The sequence below is a fragment of the Xiphophorus maculatus genome, chromosome 7 (genome assembly GCF_002775205.1).
Source record: "Xiphophorus maculatus strain JP 163 A chromosome 7, X_maculatus-5.0-male, whole genome shotgun sequence".
Classification (NCBI taxonomy): domain Eukaryota; kingdom Metazoa; phylum Chordata; class Actinopteri; order Cyprinodontiformes; family Poeciliidae; genus Xiphophorus; species Xiphophorus maculatus.
In genome coordinates this window covers 30,121,648-30,141,853 of record NC_036449.1, presented here as the reverse complement: position 1 = coordinate 30,141,853, position 20,206 = coordinate 30,121,648, and the positions used below count along the sequence as shown (strand labels likewise).

At 37.8% G+C, this 20,206-nt stretch overlaps 1 protein-coding gene across 1 annotated transcript in view; it reads right to left on the bottom strand.

Annotated features, from left to right (window-relative positions):
• The window catches only part of LOC102235720 (collagen alpha-2(V) chain-like), a 46,135-nt gene extending 26,214 nt beyond the window's left edge, over nucleotides 1-19,921 (bottom strand). The window contains exon 1 of the mRNA XM_023336926.1: nucleotides 19,651-19,921. Within this exon, the coding sequence (XP_023192694.1) occupies nucleotides 19,651-19,735 (85 nt within the window). The 5' untranslated portion in view covers nucleotides 19,736-19,921. The remainder of the gene's footprint in view (nucleotides 1-19,650) is intronic.
• Between the last annotated feature and the right edge of the window lie 285 nt (nucleotides 19,922-20,206).

Here is a 20,206-nt window from a genome sequence, read left to right as displayed (position 1 = left end):
TGACGGGCAGCAGAAGTTGCTGAACCTGGTTGCTAATAGTTTGAAGCAATGTAAGGAACAATGTTTTTAGTTTAATGCCTTTCCTAATTTATTTTCCTCTTGATTAATAAATGCGGAATTTGTTGTATTTTCAGTTAATTTGCATAATTTTACAAGCTATTAGATTATTTCTAATATCTGCTGAAGCCAGGAGCCGATGCAGGATGTACTTTCTTTCTTTTTACCACGACTGTAATGCTTTTAATAAGCCACATCAGAACTGACAGCACTAAAAATCTTCAACAAACCTCCACAGTCAAACATCAACCAACGTAAAAAATTCATTTATAGTGGGAGAAAAAGGACAAACAGACTAATTAGAGCAGAAAATCACACATTATTCATCTCTGTGCTTATAGTTTTTTATTTACCTGAACATCTATAAAGGAGTTTATAAATATTAGTACTGTAATCTTCACAACAAATTTGGAAATCAATAACTGATGAATATATTTAAACAAAACAAACCCAAAGGAACCTAAATGAGTAGAAAGTTATTTTCTTGTTGTAAATTTTGTAAAAGAAATGATGAAGAAATGTTTGTTCACTATAATTTTACTTAAAAAACCACTTAAAATAATAAAATGGCAAAAATTTATCTCCATTTTCTTTCTTGTTTAGGTATGAGCTAGCACTGCAGCACAGCTTGCTGTTGCAGGAAGTTTCAGTAAAACTTTACACCTTTACTTAAAAAACAAAAGTTTGATTTTTTATTTACCTTTTTACAAGAGTCAAAGGGTTACTACAAAGACGTGAAATAAAGTTAACATTCTGAAACATTATTAAGATAGCTGCTGCGGATGAAAACTGGCAAATTAAACAACAAAGCAAAGCGTCATAAGAGTCTTTATGATGTATTTAATTGCATTACCACCAGTATGAACAATGAAAATAAAAATAACAGCTGAGAAGTATCTATTTTTGAAGCTTAAGTTACAGGAAACACAGACTTTAAGGCAACGTTAACACAGCAGGAAAACATGATTGTTTGACTTTTTACGGCCCAATTTTCACAAAAAACACCATCAGCCACTTCAAACGAGATAAATCTGGACGTAAACAATGGCTGAAAATGAACTGATGAGGTCAGTCAGTCAGTGAACGCATCACATCCCAACATCTCTCAATAAACTTTGAAGTGAATCCAAAGACGGCGGCGGCCATTTTTACCACTTTTAAACGCATCGCAGTGGGAACGTAAACCGGTCTGAATGCCGTCGAGTTTATTTAGCAATATGAACGGCCACAAAATGGAGACTTTGTTTTTTAATTAATTAGACAAATTAAAATGTTCTACAATAGAAAATATTAAATAAACACAAAGTATTTGTCTTTTAACAACCATGCTTTTGGTTTGCTCTTTAATTTTATAGTAAACAGGACCAGATTTATCAACTGAGCTCTACATAGAAACAGACGTTAGAGAACCCAAATCTGTTTTTATTCAACTTATTAAACCTCACTTGATACAGCAAACATTTTTAGAGAAAGAATGAACCAAATTCTAATCTTATTACTGAGAAAAGGCGAGATAGTTTTCTTTTTCTTTCATTTGAGCTCAAAGGAACTTGCAAGCTTTCTTTTAATAACATAAAAAACTTTAACTTTTTTAATCTACAATGATTTAAACTTCAATTTCCTACAAAAACCTAACTTTTTTACATGTTTAATTACGATTGCTGTATGCTTAGTTCATTGTTAGGAAGTGCAAAAATGTTTTCTGATCCACAAGTCCGTTTGAGGCGAAGGCTGCATTTATCTCCTTCATCGCTCAGATGAAAACTGTTGACAATGATGCTATAATGCGCTTTAATAAGGTGGAAACACCAAAATTGATCAAAATTAGAGGTTTGGAAAATGCACAACAGCAGCAAATCATCAGAATTGGACTTCATTGAGATTTATTGCTTTATGCTCCCATCCAGAAAGCAACAAAGTTCTCAATAAAGCAACATTTATGTGTTTAAGGTATAACAATGACCAGTGATGGTGTTAAAGCCTCATTGGCGTCCATCAACCTCGCTGCGCAACGTGAGAAACGTGTCTTCGTTTAGTAATCCTTCGGAGAAAACGTCACAACGTCTCGCAGAGTTTTCTGTTTTTTTCCTGTTGCGGTCTTGGGGGGATTTGAATCACCTCAAGTCGACAGAGTTTGAAGTTTACTGGAAAAGAAATGTGGGTTTTATTAAAAAAAAAAAAGTAACCACGGAGCCTCTCGAAGAGGGGAAACGAAGAGCAACGTTCATTTTTCACCTCCTCGTTTTCCACCAGTCAGCTTTTCTGAAACATTCAGAGCTTTTCCTCATGACTCACGTGTCTGTTCGTCAGACATCACAATCATTACTCAGAAAAAAAAAATTTAAAACAGGATCCGTTGTCTTCAGCAGGAAAGAAAAACCTTCGACTTCTGTGATGTAGCTGGCAGATGTGGGGAGCCAAGAGAAAAAGCGGCGGATAGTTTATGGATTTTTCCTTGGCTAATATGGAAATATTCATAATGTGTTTGGGGGGAAGCTTTGGCAGGAAGAGGTTAGAAAATGACCAAATGGAAACAATGAGTCACTTCATTTTAAACACAAGAACAGGCTTTTGAAACTGTCTTCTTATTTGAAAAATATGAGGCGCCTGATTCCTCTCCGCTGTTCCTCTCTGCGCTAACATACGGAGCGCTGGTCCAGATGAGTTACAGCTGCTTCCTGCTTTAAACTCCTCTGAGTCGCAGAAAATCGTAAATCTGCCTCTGGAGAAACTTTCAGCTTGACGAACAAAAACGTGCAGACGGTTTGTTTTTGTTGCAAAGAAACATTTTCAGGGAGAATCTGGACCAGAGACTGAGATTTTAAACTAGCGCTGTCCAAACGTTTCCTCATCAGATTATTGAGTCAAAAGTCAAGAAAAAGAAGCTAAAGCTAAAACAGTAAATAAAGTAGCCCAATTCTTTTGTAGGAACGGGAAATTTTGACTCATTGTCCAAACATTTAAAAGGATTTTGCACATTTGCTTTATTAAACAAAAGACATTTAGTTTTCTAATTCTTTTAGGCGCAGTTGAAGAAATTTATATTCAGTTCTAAAAACAGGATTTAGGCAACTTTCTTTGCGATGTTTAGCCAAGTTGAATAAATTAAATAAAAGGTCATTTGGCTGCAGCAACGTCGACTGTTAAGTAAAAAATCTCTGGATAAACGTGGTATACTTATTAAAGCTTGGTTATAAAAAGATCAATATGTCATACTTAACATTTTCCATTCTAAGAAAAGTTTGTCGTAATAAACTCATTAAAACGAGAATATGTTATGAAATTGCGATGCTCATTAAACAAAAAAACATTTTGCTAGTTTCTCGTTTTGTAACTTGTAAATATTCGTTTCTCAGTTTAGGGAGATGAGTTTGGTATCTTTTTAAATTAGAAACTTTCTTAGTTTAAAAATAAAAAGTCAAAAAACAAATTTGTATTATTCTTCAACTGCAAACTTGGGATCCACAAAACGTCAGTCCAGGGACAACAAATGGCCCCCGGGCCACACTTTGGAAACCCCTGTTTTAAATGGAAGCCACAGAAATCTAATATATAGTTATAACGAGAAACTTTCTCATTATTTGATAAAACAAAAACTAGATAAACAAGAAAACGTTTAACGAAATACTGCACAGTACTTTTTTAACATGAACACTTCCTATTCATAACAAGATACAATATTCATTAAAATGAGAATATTTTACAGTTAAAACAAAATAAAATACTTTTTAAACAAGAAAATGCAAAACAGGTTACAAACTTTCTCGTTTTAACTAGTTTAAAAAGAGAGAATAAAACAAACTAACTTTCTCGTTTGTTTTTTTTACGTTTAAATGAGTTGTTTTATATTTTTGATAAAATATGAAAGTTTCTTGTTCGTTTCTCGTTTTAGGAAGTTTTAAACCTCGTTTGAACATGAGAGTTTCTCCTCAGTTCTCATTTTAAATCTTGTTGCAGATTAATTTCCCAGCCCTGTCAGTAAAACTCGCCTGTAGTTTCGTGATGTAAACAGATCTCTGAGGAGCGAGGAGGGAGGAAGAGGAGCGCGCCAGGAAAGTAGAAACGAAGAAGCAGCTCTCTGGTTTTCCGTCTCCAGTTGGTCTTGACTTTTTTAAAGAGCCAGCCACAGTTATGAGCCGTTCTCATCCCATCCGTGTTCGACCCACAGAGGATTGTGGTCTCTCTCTGAGCTGCTCCTCCTCCTCCTCTTCATCACTATCGAGCCATCAAGCATTTTAAAAGGAGCTGCTCGCTGGGATCTAATCTCTGATGCAGTTTTCTATCCTAAAATCAAAACAATCAGCCCTGAAGGAGCTTAATGAACAACAGGGTCTGAACTCTCTGTGGTCCGGCCCGGGGCTTTCACTGAGGTCAGGGTCAAAGGTTAGAGCAGAGGGTGAATCTCTCTCATTGTCTGTCGCATTCAGCTGGAGGGAATCATGCTGATTTAACTCCAAACAACAATATTAGAGACGCCAAACCCCCATGAAACACACTTCACTTTCTATTTTAACAGTTCAAACATTAAATATTCCTTAAAATCCACTGACAGGCGCATTGGAAACCATTTTAACGCAACCAACAAAGTTTATCCACATCCACAGCAACGCGGCTTTTCTATGTTCCTGTCATAGCTAGCTGTGCTGCAGAGCTAACGCCAGCTGATATGTAAACAAACTCAGAATCAGTCAAACACATTACACTATTCAACATTCAGTAAAATATTCCTACAGTGTGATCAAGGTTTATATTGGTAATTATTAACTTCTATGCTAACAGACAGCTAACATTCTGTTAGCATTCCATTTGCTGCTAAGCTAACAGCTCATTAGCTGATATACTAACATTGTTTATAGTACATTGTTAGCTTATCATCTGTTTACTAGCTATTCTGTTAATGGATAGGTAACATTTTATTAGCATTTAATTAGCTAAAAAGCAACACGAGGCTAACGTTTCTGCTTGTGAAAGTTTCCAGATATTTTCATCCAACGCAGACTTACACACAGAGCTTTAAAAACATGTTCTTCATGCATGTTAGCTTCAATCACAAATAAAAAAAATTAGAAAAGCTCAAGATATCTCTATACCTGAAACGTAGCTGCACTGTAAAAATAAGTGCCAAGTATTTTTGGTCCAGTTTCTAGTCAATACACTTGTAATAAGACAAAACTGACTATAGAGCAGCTCTTTAGCAACAGGAGCTTGTTTTAAGTCAATGTTATTTTACAAGTCCAGTTCTAATTCAGTTGGCAGATTATTTCTCTTATAACACAGGAAAATGTCTTATTGTAAGTAAATAATCTGCCAGTGGAACTGGCACTTTTCCATCAATATTGAGAAGCTAACTTAAAACAAGCTCCTATATATCACTAAAAAGTTATTTATAAGTCTTATTTTAAGTGTACCAACATATTTGTATTAAGAAACACTTGGTAATATTTTGTGTTTTTGCAGTGTGGAGCAGAAAATCCAGGCAGCCAGACTTGGCTTTGGGAACATTTTTTACAGTGCTGTGGGAGTGATGTGTGTGAGGGTCGGCAATAACTCAACATTACGTCACTTGAAGAGAATGTAGATGCGACAGCGTTAACGGCTACTTTCTGCCAAAGCTTCGCCAACAATACGACAAAATTCACGTTCTTCAGAAACAAATAAATCTGTTTATCTGATGGTGAAACCAAGCAGGAGTCCAGATTAATCCCAGCTGGTATTCCTAAAGGATGACGTCAGACATTCCAGACTTTCCAGAGCTGTCGGTCAAACTTCGACAGCAGGTCGGAGCGCCCTGGTGTTTTACGTCTGCTAAACAAACGGCCAGAGAGGAAACTGGTTTCCAGTGTAGGAAAATCCGTTTTCCTGATAAAACACACAGAAATGCAACAGAACCGAGCGGCTGGGCTTCAAAACGAAATGTAACATCTGGAAATCAGATTACAGCGACAAAAAGCGAAGAGAAACTCACGACTGGAACCAGATTTTAGATTTATTCATGTTGTTTGTAGTTTTGGATGAAACTTTGGTGGATTTAATTCAGACTGGGAGTAAATGTACTTTAACTTTTTCCAATTATAAACATATAAATACATTTCACTGGAATTTAATGTGACAAACACAAAGTGGTTCACAACCATGCACTAGAGGAAAAATGAAAAACGATTCAGAACATTTTTACAAATAAAAAACAGCTGCAATTGCAGCAAAACGCGGTTCCATGAAGTATTGACCCAGAGGGGCTGAATACTTGGAATAATGAACTTTTATTTGTAGAAAAATGTTTTGAATCATGTAGAATTTTCTTTGTGTTTCACATTAAATTCCAATGAAATATATTTATGTTTGTGGGTATAATTTGACAAAATACAAAAAATCCAAGGGGTGGGAATTCTTTTGCTGGCACTTTTCACTGTAAATTTTTGAACATGAAATGATTCCTCACAGTCAGGATTATAACAGCCTTACAACGCATATTTTGAGAATAAAATCTGGATTATAACTTCTAAAATGACACTTAATTAATAAAAGTTTGATTTACTCGTAATCATACAATATCTGATTTATGTTGCCATGACAACACATACATGCCGGCCTGGAGGTTGGTGAAGTTATTTAAAGCGTTTGGGTTTGTTGAGCCTTACGGCTCTCTGCCCAGGGCGTCCTGCTGTCCATGGGCGGCCCACAAAGATTAAAAACAGTTTTAACCAAAACAACTTTATAGTCTTAAGTGACATTAAAATATATAAAAACTTCATTCATTTAAAAGATATTTGTTTTTTTCTAGTCGACACTCAAACGTGTCGTTTTACAGACGACCTTTCTCGTTAAACAGGGACATTTTGTTTTCAACAGGATATGAAACTCTTTATATTTCATATTTAAACTTCTTGTCCATATAGACGTGTTATAGATTTATAAAATGCTTGAATATTTCTGTCAGTTCTGAGAATCAGTGAAGTGAAATTCCAACGTTTACATGATTAAAACTACATACGTTTGCTCCAATATGATGATTAAAGCAGAAAATCAGGCAGACTGTCAAACTGAACGCTAAACATCCTGAAATCCTTTTTCAGATTTTTGTTTTAAAAATGATCTTTTCGACCTCGTTTATCTGCTATGTGTTCAGTTTTCAGATACACCAACCATGATGTTAGCAATGTTACCTTCCCATATAAACCCAGATGTCTTTACAAGACCTTCAGCATGTAAACACAACCAGATGCAGCAACAAGTTGCTAACGCTCCTAATGATTAAACAAGTCTTGCTTTGCGTTTTGTTGTCCCCAAATTGACCTGGATTTTATTACTCTACAGTGAAAACGGTGGAATGTAATTTCATTTTAATGACCTGTAAGCTTCGGCTTCATGAAACAAACCTCCAGGCGTGAATATAACGAACAGAATCAGGTCTAATGGATTCCAGTTCTGCTTTACAGTATTTAAATCAACATAATACCTCTTTGTGCTCTCTATAACTGTCTGCACCCAAATGTTACTTTTAGATTTCTCACCTTGAAGAACCGCAAACTGTTATTAAGGCTCCAAACATTTTTATGCTGATGACAAACAGCTGCATTTGTCTTTTAAGCCACACTAGTTTGGTAACTCATTTAATCTGGCGCCAGATTAAAGGCTGTCTGGCTGATAATTTACCTTCTTTTTAATTCCAGTCAATCAAAAGCAATAATCAATAAAATGGACATTTAAAGTCGAACAGAATGGATTAGGATCTGATGAAGTTTCCTTCATCTCTAGCTCTCCGTTGGGTCACTGTGGTGTGCCTCAGGGCTCTGTTTTGGGCCCTTTTCAGAATCTCTCATCTTACTGCTACACAGATGATATTAAGGTTTACATTTCTGCAAAGCCTCATGAAATCTCTAAACTGAACGTGCTAAAACTGTGTAAAACGTTAGATGGCTGGAAATTGTAAAGAAGAAAAACTGAAATTCTCGTTTGCGCTCCATAACATTGGATTCTGCTTTTACATGGATTTCTTTGAAGAGCAGATCTGAAATATCTGAAATAAAATGCAGCTTGGGAAGCTGAAATAACTTGCCACGAGTTGCAAAGCAGCCAATCCAGAAGTTACATTTATTCTCCTTGACGCTGATTAGTAAGGAAGACTGAAGGTGTTAGCTTTAGCAATAGTGCTAAGATGGTTTTCACTGGAAGTACTAATGTACATGAAGGTATATCTGGTGTTTGAACAATAAAAATAGGCAGTTATTAGTGTTTTAGAGGAGTGAAACAAATTAATTAATTAAATTAGGTAAATGCAATCGGACTTCTGTGTGAACGCTGCACAGGAGTAATAATGGCCGCCGGTGTCTATGGATGGATTTTAACGCTATTCAGCAATGAAAGCTGACAGTATCATCATAAGGTCATAACAAGACAAAGGAAGATTTAGTGTCTCACATTATAAAAGTCAGATAAAATATTCTGATGCTTTGAAAACTATCGGATACAGTTCAGCTCCAGATGTGGAAGTGTGACACAAATCGGATCTTTGAGGGGATAAACAGAGCAGAACTGGGCCGTTCAGACTCCTGTGAAAAAGCCAGACTTTGGCCAAAAAGAAACTATATTTTGGTCACAATGTTTGCTGTGTGAACGCATCAGAAATTAGAAGATCCCAGTTCTTGTTTACTGGGCTTTAACTGGTCCAGCACCATCAAACATCTGCAAACCTTTACGTCTACATGTCTCTGGTAGGTTGATGAGGTCATGTGACCATGGCGATCACACGGACATGGACCAAGGAAACGATGGGATCGAATGTAAAGTCGGTTTGGGTTTGCACTGAAGACATTAGCTTTAGCGGTAGAGCTAATTTCCACTGCGAGTCTTCATGCATATTAATGCACATTTGGTGTTTGAACAGCAGCAAATATACCATAATTATCCTTATTGACAAAATGTTTAAGATTTTTTTTACTTAGTAAATCACTTTGAACTGCCATGTTGCTGAAATGCTACATAAATAAACCTGATTGAAATAATCTTAAAATGGTTTTTAATTGGTCACTTTGTGACCTTAAAAGGTGCTAGTAAATAAATGTTTTACTCTTTCCCACATTTCCATTTCCATTAAGGTGTTAGTTGCTCCTCAGGTGGAGAACAGCTCTGAGTTGTTTTATGAGACATCCCAGATGTTTGTGTCGTCGTCCAGCGCCACCGGCAGCAGATTTATTGCTCTGACCTCAGCGCTGCAGAACAACTAAAATGGCCGCCTGAGGCCCTTCTTTCCCAAATCCCACTTCTTCTTCCGCATTAATCTGGGTTTTCTCATATCCCCTCTTCCCTCTTCCTTATCCCTATCAAAACAAGGTGATTTTCCCCACGCGCAGCTTTTCTATTTTCTGCTTCAAGGAATAAAGCAGATGCTCTGAAGTCCGAGCAGAACCAGAACTTCACAGCTGAACCCAATTAGATTTCATTGGCAAACGTCTCGGGACATCTTTGAATCACGGTTTCTACGAAGCTGTGCGCCAAGTGACATGATGGTGTAAACAGAAATGCAGCTTTAGGTCCTGGAAACCAAACAATGCCAGAGGAGAGTCTGTAATTATGGAGAAAGCAGAACCTGAGGTGTTTGGGCCAAAACAGTCGGCAGGATGTTGTACTGAGATCCCAGGATCATCCGTCAAACAAAACCCTGGAACACATTCAGTCCAGACTCAGAAACGAGGCAACGACTCGCAGATTAGATGGAAGCGAACGTCTTTCAGGAAAGGAAGAAGCAGAGGTTACTGTGACCCGGGGAACTTCGTCGTTCTGTCTGAGGATTTACGACTTTCTCTTCTGAACAAAGAAGTCCTTGAAGTCCATTTCTAGTAAAAGACGGAGACATTGAGTACTGATGAGGTCAGATTGGTTTTTATGTCGTTTCCTTCAGTGGTTCTTGGTGCAGCGCCCCCACAGGCCAGGAGGGAGCAGGTTGGTTTGACTCAGAGAACCACAGCAGCTGGAGGTGGAGCAGATGATGAAACTTTGGTCTCTGACCAGACCGAGTCTCAGGGGCTAAAACACCAATAAACGGTTTATCTGCTAAAAATAGTCAATTTGTGGCTCAGTTTTTTATTTAATACAGCAGAAGGCGCCACTTTTCTCAATCTCAGTTACATATCCATGCATAAAAAGTTTCTGTTTTATATTAATATTCCAATCAAGGCCCTGAGCACAACTTCCTTCTTCCCAGATGCTTTATATGGTACGCCTATAAGGTCAAAACTCATAAAATACCCAGAAAAACAGTGATGTTCACTGATTGTGGCCTTACAGTTCATGCAAGCTGTAGCCTAAGCTTGACAACACGGATGTTTCTTCAAATTAAATGTTTAATTAAATGACATTATGTCGTTTTTATCTTAGCTCTAAAATCTCAGTCTTTCAATAAAACCCAACTTGTTGGATATGTCTCTCTGAAGGCTGTAAACTTACAATTTTAAAAACGAGAAAGCTCATGAACTTTGTTGAACTTGGTAATTTCCTGGGGATGAAAGGTGAACATGTGGCTCTAATCTGGAAGACATTTTCCATGCAGTTATTTAGTTGCATGTATTTCTATTTACGGGAATGAAGGAAATCTAAATAAGTTCTCGCTGTTACTCATTTTTTCTGCAGATCACCTAGGACACGACCTTTGACCTCCGCTGTAGCCCAACAGTCGGTCACTTCCTGGTGTTTCCACTCAGACTCCTCCCATTGACCTTCTACAGTTAAATATTTTATTCAGCAGATCATCAACAGCTGTGTGGGATGCAAATACGGAAGGCTTATCCTACCAAAATTGACAAATTATTAAATGAGGAAATAAAACAACATAAAATGAAAGTAAACATATGTAGTAATTATTTACTTATATACATATTTATTTTGTGTTTTGTTCATTTTCCTCAATTATTTATATTTCCTCATTTATTTCCTGTTTTATTTCCTAATTTATGTATTTACTGTTTTATTTTGTGATTTGATTTTTTCCTGTTAATTTTTCATTACTGCTTTATTTCCACTTTTATTTGTTGTTTTATTTCCTCCTTTTTGTTTGCCATTTTATTTTCTACTTTATTTCCCTAAGTATTAAATATTTTTCATTTATTTATTAACTGTTTTATTTTCTAATTTATGTATTTATTTTCCACCACATTTATTGATTTTTTACTGTTTTATTTCCTTATTTTTATATTCCTTGTTGTATTTACTGTTATTTCCTCATGTACTTACTGTTTGCCATTATTTTGGCAAGATCAGTCCTCCATATGCAAGCAGTTTAAAAAGGCATAGTGAAGAACTTTGGTTGGTCACATGTGACCTAGTTTTGAAACACGTTGTGGAGACATTTTCTTTCCAGCTCTTCACTTATTAACAGGAATATTTATTCAGTGGGAGATAAAAGCAGGAAGAAGACATTCCCAGTGAAACCATCATCAACAACCTGATCCCAAAACTACTTCAGAGGAGATTCCAGTTAAGCAGAACTTCCTGAGCTGGATCCCAGAACATTTTCATCCCTGATAAACCGCTGGCTTTTCTTCTGAATTTACAGACTCCTCCTTCACAGAGTCATTGCGCTGAAACAGTTCGATGTTTGAAATTTACTTCATTTTCTCCTCTAAACATCAGGGAAGATCTTCCAAACATCGTCTCTTCGCTCTGCAGTTAGTCGTCCGTGTTTGCCCGGTTAAAGCAAGTCTGTCATAAACTACGGCGCGTTTCCAGCTGTGTTTTGTTCTGTGCGCCACAGAAATGATACGGTTGCTTTACAGCCTTTAGGCTTTGTATGTAAACGGCGCGGCGTGGCTTCACATTTGTCCACAAAGATCAGAGATGTTTGTGTTCGAAGGAATTCGTGTGATCACTGGAAAGCCGGCAGCAGGACTCAGACACGTCTGCCGAAAAATTAAACCCATTGGGAGGAACCTCTGAGGTTAAATGTCGGCCATGAGTCACTATGTAGAAGCTGACGTTTCCACGTCCGGCCGAATGGGAGCGTGAAGCGGACAGACGCATCGTTGTGTTCAGAGAAAGAATCTTTGTGTTTGCTGAATAATTCACAGTCCCAGCAGTCGGCCACGCTTTTATCCCAACAACAGAGAAACTCTGATCGTAGACCACAGCGTTAACGGTGGAGGCGAGAGAGCGCCGTTTCTGAAACGCCATCAAATGGAAAGTTGAAAAGTGAATGTTCTTTTTGTCACTTGTTTTTGAATCAGACAAAAATAAAAACATCAAATTTTTCATCATTTATATTTTAGTCTCAGCTCAAATATATGAAAAGGGAATATTGGCCAAGTTTAAACTTAAGATATAATTTGCTTGGGTTTAATTTCTGCGATTAAAAGCGTGAGACACCAAATAAAATACTGTAAACATGAGTTACTGCTCCTCGTTTTACAGAAAGCCATTAGTACCGAATATAATCTGTGAAAACTGAATGTCATTTTTTTCGTGGAACTATGTTGTGAATCTCAACACGCGTCGACTTAAATAATAATAGTGTCAAAAATATACAAAGTTGGTAACAGAATGTCTTTTTTTACACAACCGCATTGTGAATCTCAACGTACATAAATGACAGGAACAAACAATAGTATCAAAAATGATCCATCTCAACATGCAGACACGTAAATTCTAATTGTGTTAAAAAATAATGCAAAAAAATAAAATAATTTCATAAATAACAGGATGTAATTTTTTTTTACGCAGCTACATTGTGAATCTCAACGCCTGGTCAATTAAGTAATAATAGCATCAAAAATATTTTTTTAGAAATCCGTAAATAACTGGATGTCATTTTTATCGTGGTAGCGCGTTGTGAATCTTATTCTCATTTTAACTACATATAAAAGCTGTTTTATGTCACTTGCATCCTGTTGCAATAAACTTTATTTGTCTGAAATATAAAATTCATTTTGGTAAAACGACTAACGAGAAACATTCTTGTTGTAGTTTGTTAATAACTATAATCAGAAAGTTGCTCTTGAATTTATTTCAGAAGTTCGGTCGTTCTGCTTGTTAATTGTGGATCAGATATTCTTATACAAGATAGTCTGAGTTTATGTTGCTGCAGCCTTATTATAAGGTGGTATCAACTCTTATATAATGTTCTCATTTATTGAGATGCACAAGAGAAATTTAAACATTTTCTATGAATAAAAAATTCATTTTGCACCAAGAATAAATGAGTTTTTCCTTCGTGTGCAGCAGCGTCATGAGGACCACCCACCGACGCTGGTCACCATCAAGGTATTCAGACATCCAACAGCCTGCGGGGAGCCTGAACACATCGCCGGCCGCAGTGTTGGCCCTTGTCACCGCGCCGCTCTGTTCGTTTGCCCTCTGGGGTTTTAATACGCCACCGAGCTGCAACGTAGAATTTATCCCCGACCAAAACCTGCAATTATGGCCGACTGTCACCAGACTGCGGCTCTAAAAACAAGCAGCACTTCAGGATTTTCACGTCTCATCCAGAACAAGCTGTTCACTACAAATGAATCTCTGGACGCCTTTTGGGATTTTATTGAGATTTTAACACACTGAAGTTCACATTCAGTTTCTACAGAAGCTTTTTAGTAAAGCATGGACGCTAGAAAAATGTCAGGGGGAAAAAACGATTCTAATCTGCTGTGAAAACCACAAGCAGCTGCATCAACAGCACTGCAGCTGAATGCTTCACTGGAGAAATGTTTGTTTCTCTGGGCTGTCACTGTTGCTTTATAATTGTTAACAGAGATAATATTTGGCTTTAAAAGCAACACTTACAGGAGCAAAGCAGCACAACATGCTGTGCTGGTCCAGTACTGGCTCCAGAGTCACATGGCAGGATCAAGTTTGAAAATCATTTTGAGACAAACGGCGATAAAATCCAATCAGAAACATTTGACTTCTGCAATCTGTTTCACGTTAAAACTACTTAAAAACAACTTGGATTTCTTAAATGTTTACTTTGTTTCCCCTAAAACTAATCATCCTGCATGAACTGTTTAGCAGAATTCATTTTTTACTAAGAGAAATCTGAAAAGTGTGGCGTGCATTTATGTAGGCCAAACAGCTTGGCCTACATAAAAACTTGAACAGGTTTTCCCTTTATTTAGGGGTATCAGAGTAAAGCTAGGTTTCATTTTCCTCAATAAAATATTTGACCGGTAATATTTCATGTCATATTTTCACTCATTTTAGCTAATTAAATTAAAAAAAAGTTTTTCTTGATCATAAAAACAAAATTAAATATGCTACTCATAAAAACCAAGCCTCCAGTAGCAGTCAGGCTTGCAGTACATCTGAAGATGCCTCTGAGTGAAGACTGTTGTGTTTGACTGTCATGCCAGGCTAATGTCAGGCAGCAGAGATGATTTTCCACAGAAACACGACCTGGATGACACCAACAGTTGTTAGCTAGCTCTGCTAATCCACCTCATTTGCTTTTGCCTCTTCTTTTAAAACGGGAAAAACACTAATTAGATTATTTAACATTTAGCACCTATAAAATATATTTTTGCAATATAAAAACGTAGTAATCCTGGTTTGCTGTGAAGATGGATTAGTGTGATATCAGCGGGGTTTTTTGTTGTTGAGCAGCTGTCTTGTCAGTAAGGATGATAACAGCCTGTTGGGTTCAGCTGCTGGTTCTGTTCAGTTTCTGTCCTGTCATTTCCCAGCAGGGATCACAGAGCAGACCGGTGACAAGGTGCCAATCAGTTCAGGAGGTTCGTTCTTCAAAATAAACTCAAAGTCCTGCAACTTCTGAAAATTTGATGTGTTAAAAGTTTTTATTGGTAAAACCGACAGAAGATGCTCAACATTCCTCATCTTAGTGGTAAAACTGCAGTTTCACGTTAAATTATTACTTTATTCTCATACTTTTATGAGTTTATTCCTGTAGTATCATGACTTTATTCTCATGTTGCTACAACTTTATTTTTGTATCACTACAACGTTAATATTATTTTTGTATAATTATGAATTCATTCTCAAACGATTGAGTCTTTATTCTCATATTGTTACAACTTTATTCTGGTATTATTGATACTTTACTCTCATTTTATTTCAACTTTTGACGCCTATTCTCCTAAGACTGTAACTTTATTGTCAAATTATTGCAACTTCATTTTATTTTCATGACTATTGTATCATAACGAATTCATTCTCATATTATTGCTGCTTTATTTTATTTTGGGGCTCTATTCTCATATTTTCATGACTACGTTCTGTATCATTATGACTTTATTCTCAAAAAACGTTATTCTTGTATAACAGTCACATTATTCTGTTGTCATTCTCGTGTCTTACTTCTCTTTAAACAATCCCTGTTTTTTTATTTTCTTGTATTCTCATAAAACTGCCAGAGAAGAGACATCTGGAGTGATCCCAGTTTGCTTCATGAGTATTTCCCATCATGCAGCGATCCTCGCAGGCAGTGTGATCTATCGCTGCCCTCGGCAACGCCGGCCAAACGCTTCGCCATCGGACAGCTGATGATCCCCGGACCCGACGGCCGACCCCTCAGGAGAAAATGGAGGCGTGTAATAAAGTCATAGCTGAAAAATGCAGCATGTGTTGCTAATGGAAGCCGTCTGCGGACCTGGCCCGCTTCGCATGTTTGGCCGTTTTCTGGCTTCGGTAGAAAACGGCCCATTTGTTGCGATGTCAGTGATGTGGCAACAACAACTGGAAGTAATTTGGAGAACCAACATGAGGGTGACGTCATGTTAGTTAGTCTGCAACGAATACTTTTGACTTGTTTTTAATATGTTTTACTGCTTCAGTCAATCCTCTCTGCAGAACTGTGGTTGAAGAAGAAAAGAACGACTGGTTTTTATTACCAAAGTCAGAAAGAGGCTTTACTGCCATTTTATTCCAAGCCTCAGCTCTGTCTCAGAATATTATTACAGCTTTTCTTCGTCGTCTTCTGGGTGTAAAATTGTCCGTTTTGTCTGAACGACAGAATCTGATTCCCGCTGAAGAAGTTTACAAGATGGCAGAAGCTCAAGTTTCTGTTTTCCCAACAATTCCTCAGATTGTTTTGAGTCAAGCCGTAAAAAAAAAGATCATTCCAGCAGCCTGATGCACAACAGGGCCGGCCCAAGATTACATGGGGCCCTGAGCAGGGTTAGATTTGGGGCCCCAGCTTCCAGCTCATTACATTTCTTTTAAAGTGTCCACACTAAAACAAACAAAAAAAGCTACATTTGCTGTTATTTCTGTTTTTACTGGATGAATAAAAATAAAAAATCTAAAAAATGTCCATGTTAAAACCTCTGCTATAGTTTATGGAATATTAATAATCAAATCTACTGAAGTCCACAAATAGCTGGATATCTGGAATATTTATAAAAACTGACCAGATTTGAGAAAAACATATTTGTGTTTATATTGGAACATGGCTGAACTGAGATTTAAGGTCACACGCATCCATCCCTCCACCCTTCCATCCATCATCCATCCATCCACCCATCTATCCATCCATCCACCCATCTATCCACCCATCTATCCACCCATCCATCTATCCATCCATCCACCCATCTATCCACCCATCCATCCATCATCCATCTATCCATCCATCCACCCATCTATCCATCTATCCACCCATCCATCCATCATCCATCTATCCATCCATCCACCCATCTATCCATCTATCCACCCATCTATCCATCCATCCACCCATCTATCCATCCATCCACCCATCTATCCATCCATCCACCCATCTATCCACCCATCTATCCATCCATCCACCCATCTATCCATCCATCTATCCATCCATCCACCCATCCATCCACCCATCTATCCATCCATCCACCCATCTATCCATCTATCCACCCATCTATCCATCCATCCACCCATCTATCCATCCATCCATCCATCCCATCAGGGTCTGGTTCCTCTCCAGTTCATCCACTTTCTTGCTTTGACTCGATTTCCAGTCGACTTTGTTTTGTGTTTCATTAAGTTTATGTTGAAACATCTTATATCTGTCCACAGAAACTGACCTCCTTGCCCGTGTTTAATTCCAAACAGGAAGTTGTAGTTGTGGTTTTGAAGGATTCCGATTGGCTGACGTAGGCTTTAGCTTTGCACTCTACTGCCCCCTATCTGTTAGGTATTAATAACGGTCATGGGCTGAAAACTTTTCTGAAATCAATACCATGTTGTGTTTTTAACAATGTGGAAGAGAACACCTAAAATTTTAAAACTTTTTAGTCAAATCTAAACTAAATTTGAAGCTTAAAATTAGATTATCATGAGATTAATCCAGAATGAACAAATTTGATCCGTATTCTCGTGTGGTGCCCCCTGCGCTTATGTGTTGGGCCGGCTCTGTTGCAGCTGGAGTTCGTTTCAGAGGAAAGAGCCTAAAATCTTTCAGTTTTAACCACTTTCTTTATGATGAAAGAATGGAAAATAAAACCGGTCGCTGTGCCTTTAAATCCTTTCACAGACGTTCCCAAAGTGCCGGTGAACCACATTTTCCCCCCCAGCCTTCAGCCACCCTGAACTTTCCACAGTTTTCACATGGTCCAAAAGCAGCCGCCCCCTCCCCACATATGGAAAGACGCTCAGCAGGCTGCTGCGCCGTTTTATGGGCTCAAACAGACAAACGGGAGCAGAACGAACCAAAGACCAATACGATTCAAAAAAAGGTTTTATCCTAAAATCGAAGCTTCTTTAATTTCCTTTAAGAAAATTAAAGAATTTAAGGATCAGCGCTCTGTTGCGCTGATCCTTAAAATGCAGCATCTGAACCCACAACCTGAGCTTTTACTCCAAGGTTTTAAAGACATTTGGGTCTAGAAATGATGATTCTACATTAAATAATCCTCAAACATTCAAAATATTTTCTCAAGAAGCTGTTTTGTTTGTTGCATTTTATTCAGATTCGTTGACATTTAAAAGCAATTATTAACAGTCGATCCGATCTACTGGAGTTATAATTATACTTTATGACTGTAGCACAATGGAGAATCAGGACCAGACTAAGATCATATTGTTTTTTGAAATTATTGGAATAAAATTCACGATAATACGAGAATAAACTTACAACACTACGAGAAAAAGGTAGTAATAATACCAGAATAAAGTGAAAATATGAGAATAAAGTAATAATAAAACAAGAGGGTGTTTTATTATGAGCTGTCATAATAAAACAATTTGAGAGTGAATAAGGTTGTAAAAATACGAGAGTAATGTTGTAATTTTATCAGAATAAAGTCCTGAAAAATTGTAACACGGCAGTAAAGTCGTAAAAATTTGTGAACCAAAGCGTAATAACATCAGGATAAAGTCACAAACGTAATTTTTATGTAATTTTATGAGGATAAAGTTGTAAAAAGATACCATAAATAAACCAACTGGACATAGGTCTGACCACTAGATGGCGACTAAACTGTTCCAAGATGGCCTCTAGTAAATGTAGATTGATCATCAACTGACACACGGCAGTTTAATCTTTGGTTAAACGATAATCTGTCGCGTTAAGAACAAAAGGTCCCCAAAGGTCACAGTCAGAACGAAACATCCCGGATCGTCTTTAGGTCCAAAACTTTACGACAAAGAGAAGGAGCGAAGCTATTCAACGTTATAAAAAATAATCATTTAAAATTTGATTATCAAGAACAACAAACAGCAAGGCACTAGGATCCATAAAGTTTTTTGTGTTTTAACCGGCAGACATCGTGAGTGAAGGCATAAAGTGAAAAAGCGTATGTGGCGCTGCACCAGTTCCGGTCACAAAGCGGCGACAATTCGTGACTCTTCGTGGTCATAACTGACCACTAGATGGCGACTAAATCATTCCAATACGGCTTATAGTAAATGTAGATTAAGCATCAACTGACACCATGGCGAGCGGTTCAACCGTCGTCTGTCGCGGTCAGAACAAAACGTCCCTCCATCATCTGCAGGTCCAAAACTTTAAAAAATGGAGAAGCAGCAAAACGACTCAACGACATAAAGAACAACAAAACAGTTTTTTATTGATTGTTAGGAACAATCATAAAACTAGACACTGGAGAGTTTTGTGCTTTAACCGACATCGTGAGGCTTCATGAGTGAAGGAATAAAGTGTGAAAAGTCGTAATTTAAAAGGTCTATGTTGAGTAACTCCTTTACAGCGCCACAAGGTGGCGCTCTACCAGTTCCAGAGTCACGAAGCAGCAACAAGTCGTGAAACCTTGTGACTCTTTGTGACTTTTAGAACCTGTAAAGACTTGCAAACTAAAGCTGATGATAAAATGAAAGAAAACCAACAATTATCAGTTTATAACAATGACCAGAACCATCAGCAGATGATGTCAGAAGACGAGACGGATCCAAACTATTCCTGAAACGAAGTAAAACAGAAAAACTCGGGAGAATCCGACAGCGCCTCCTCAGCGTGCCGGCTCTCCTCACAGGTCCACAACCAGGTCCAGAGATGCTGCTCAAGCCTCCCAACGAAAGGCTAAAAATCAGAAATAATCCACTTTGACGGACGACAAGCACTCCTGAGATGTGTTTGAACAAGCCATGTAAAGGAATCCAACAGGAAAATCTGCTCAACCTCAGCTTCACCTCTAACATCTTTACAGCATTTAGGTGTTAAAGTCAAACACTTACCGCTGTCTGCATCCTGACATGTCACAATCAGAACCTGCGAGACCGCCAGAAAAACCAAAATCCTTAAACGCACACAGATCATCATCTCTACAAGGCAGACATGAGCCGTCCCTGTGTGCAAATCAAAAATGAAAAAGGGGGGAAGAGGGAAAAGTGTTCAGGTTGTCACAGCAGCACCATGAATACGGAGAGATCGTCTCCTTGTAAGCAGACCCAGCCCAGACTGCCTGAGTGCCTTTTCTCCTGTAGTTACAGCTTTAAATGAGAAGAATGCTGGCAAGCCTAATTTTCCTCCCCCTTTTGTCGGCCCTCTCCCATCCCCTCACGCAGAACTACACCCATGTTCGCAGGACCTTCCAGCAGGGTTACAACAGCGTGGGTTTCATCATGCCTCTATTTCATTGTCTGATTCAGTTTGTCTTCATTAGTGTGTTTGCTAGTTTTTATTAGCTGTGGTAACAGTTTAGGTTTTTCCTAGAATCAAAAAAGGTCAAAGTACTGTGATTATGTATACATCAATGAATACTTAACACAAGATACCATTTACACAACGATG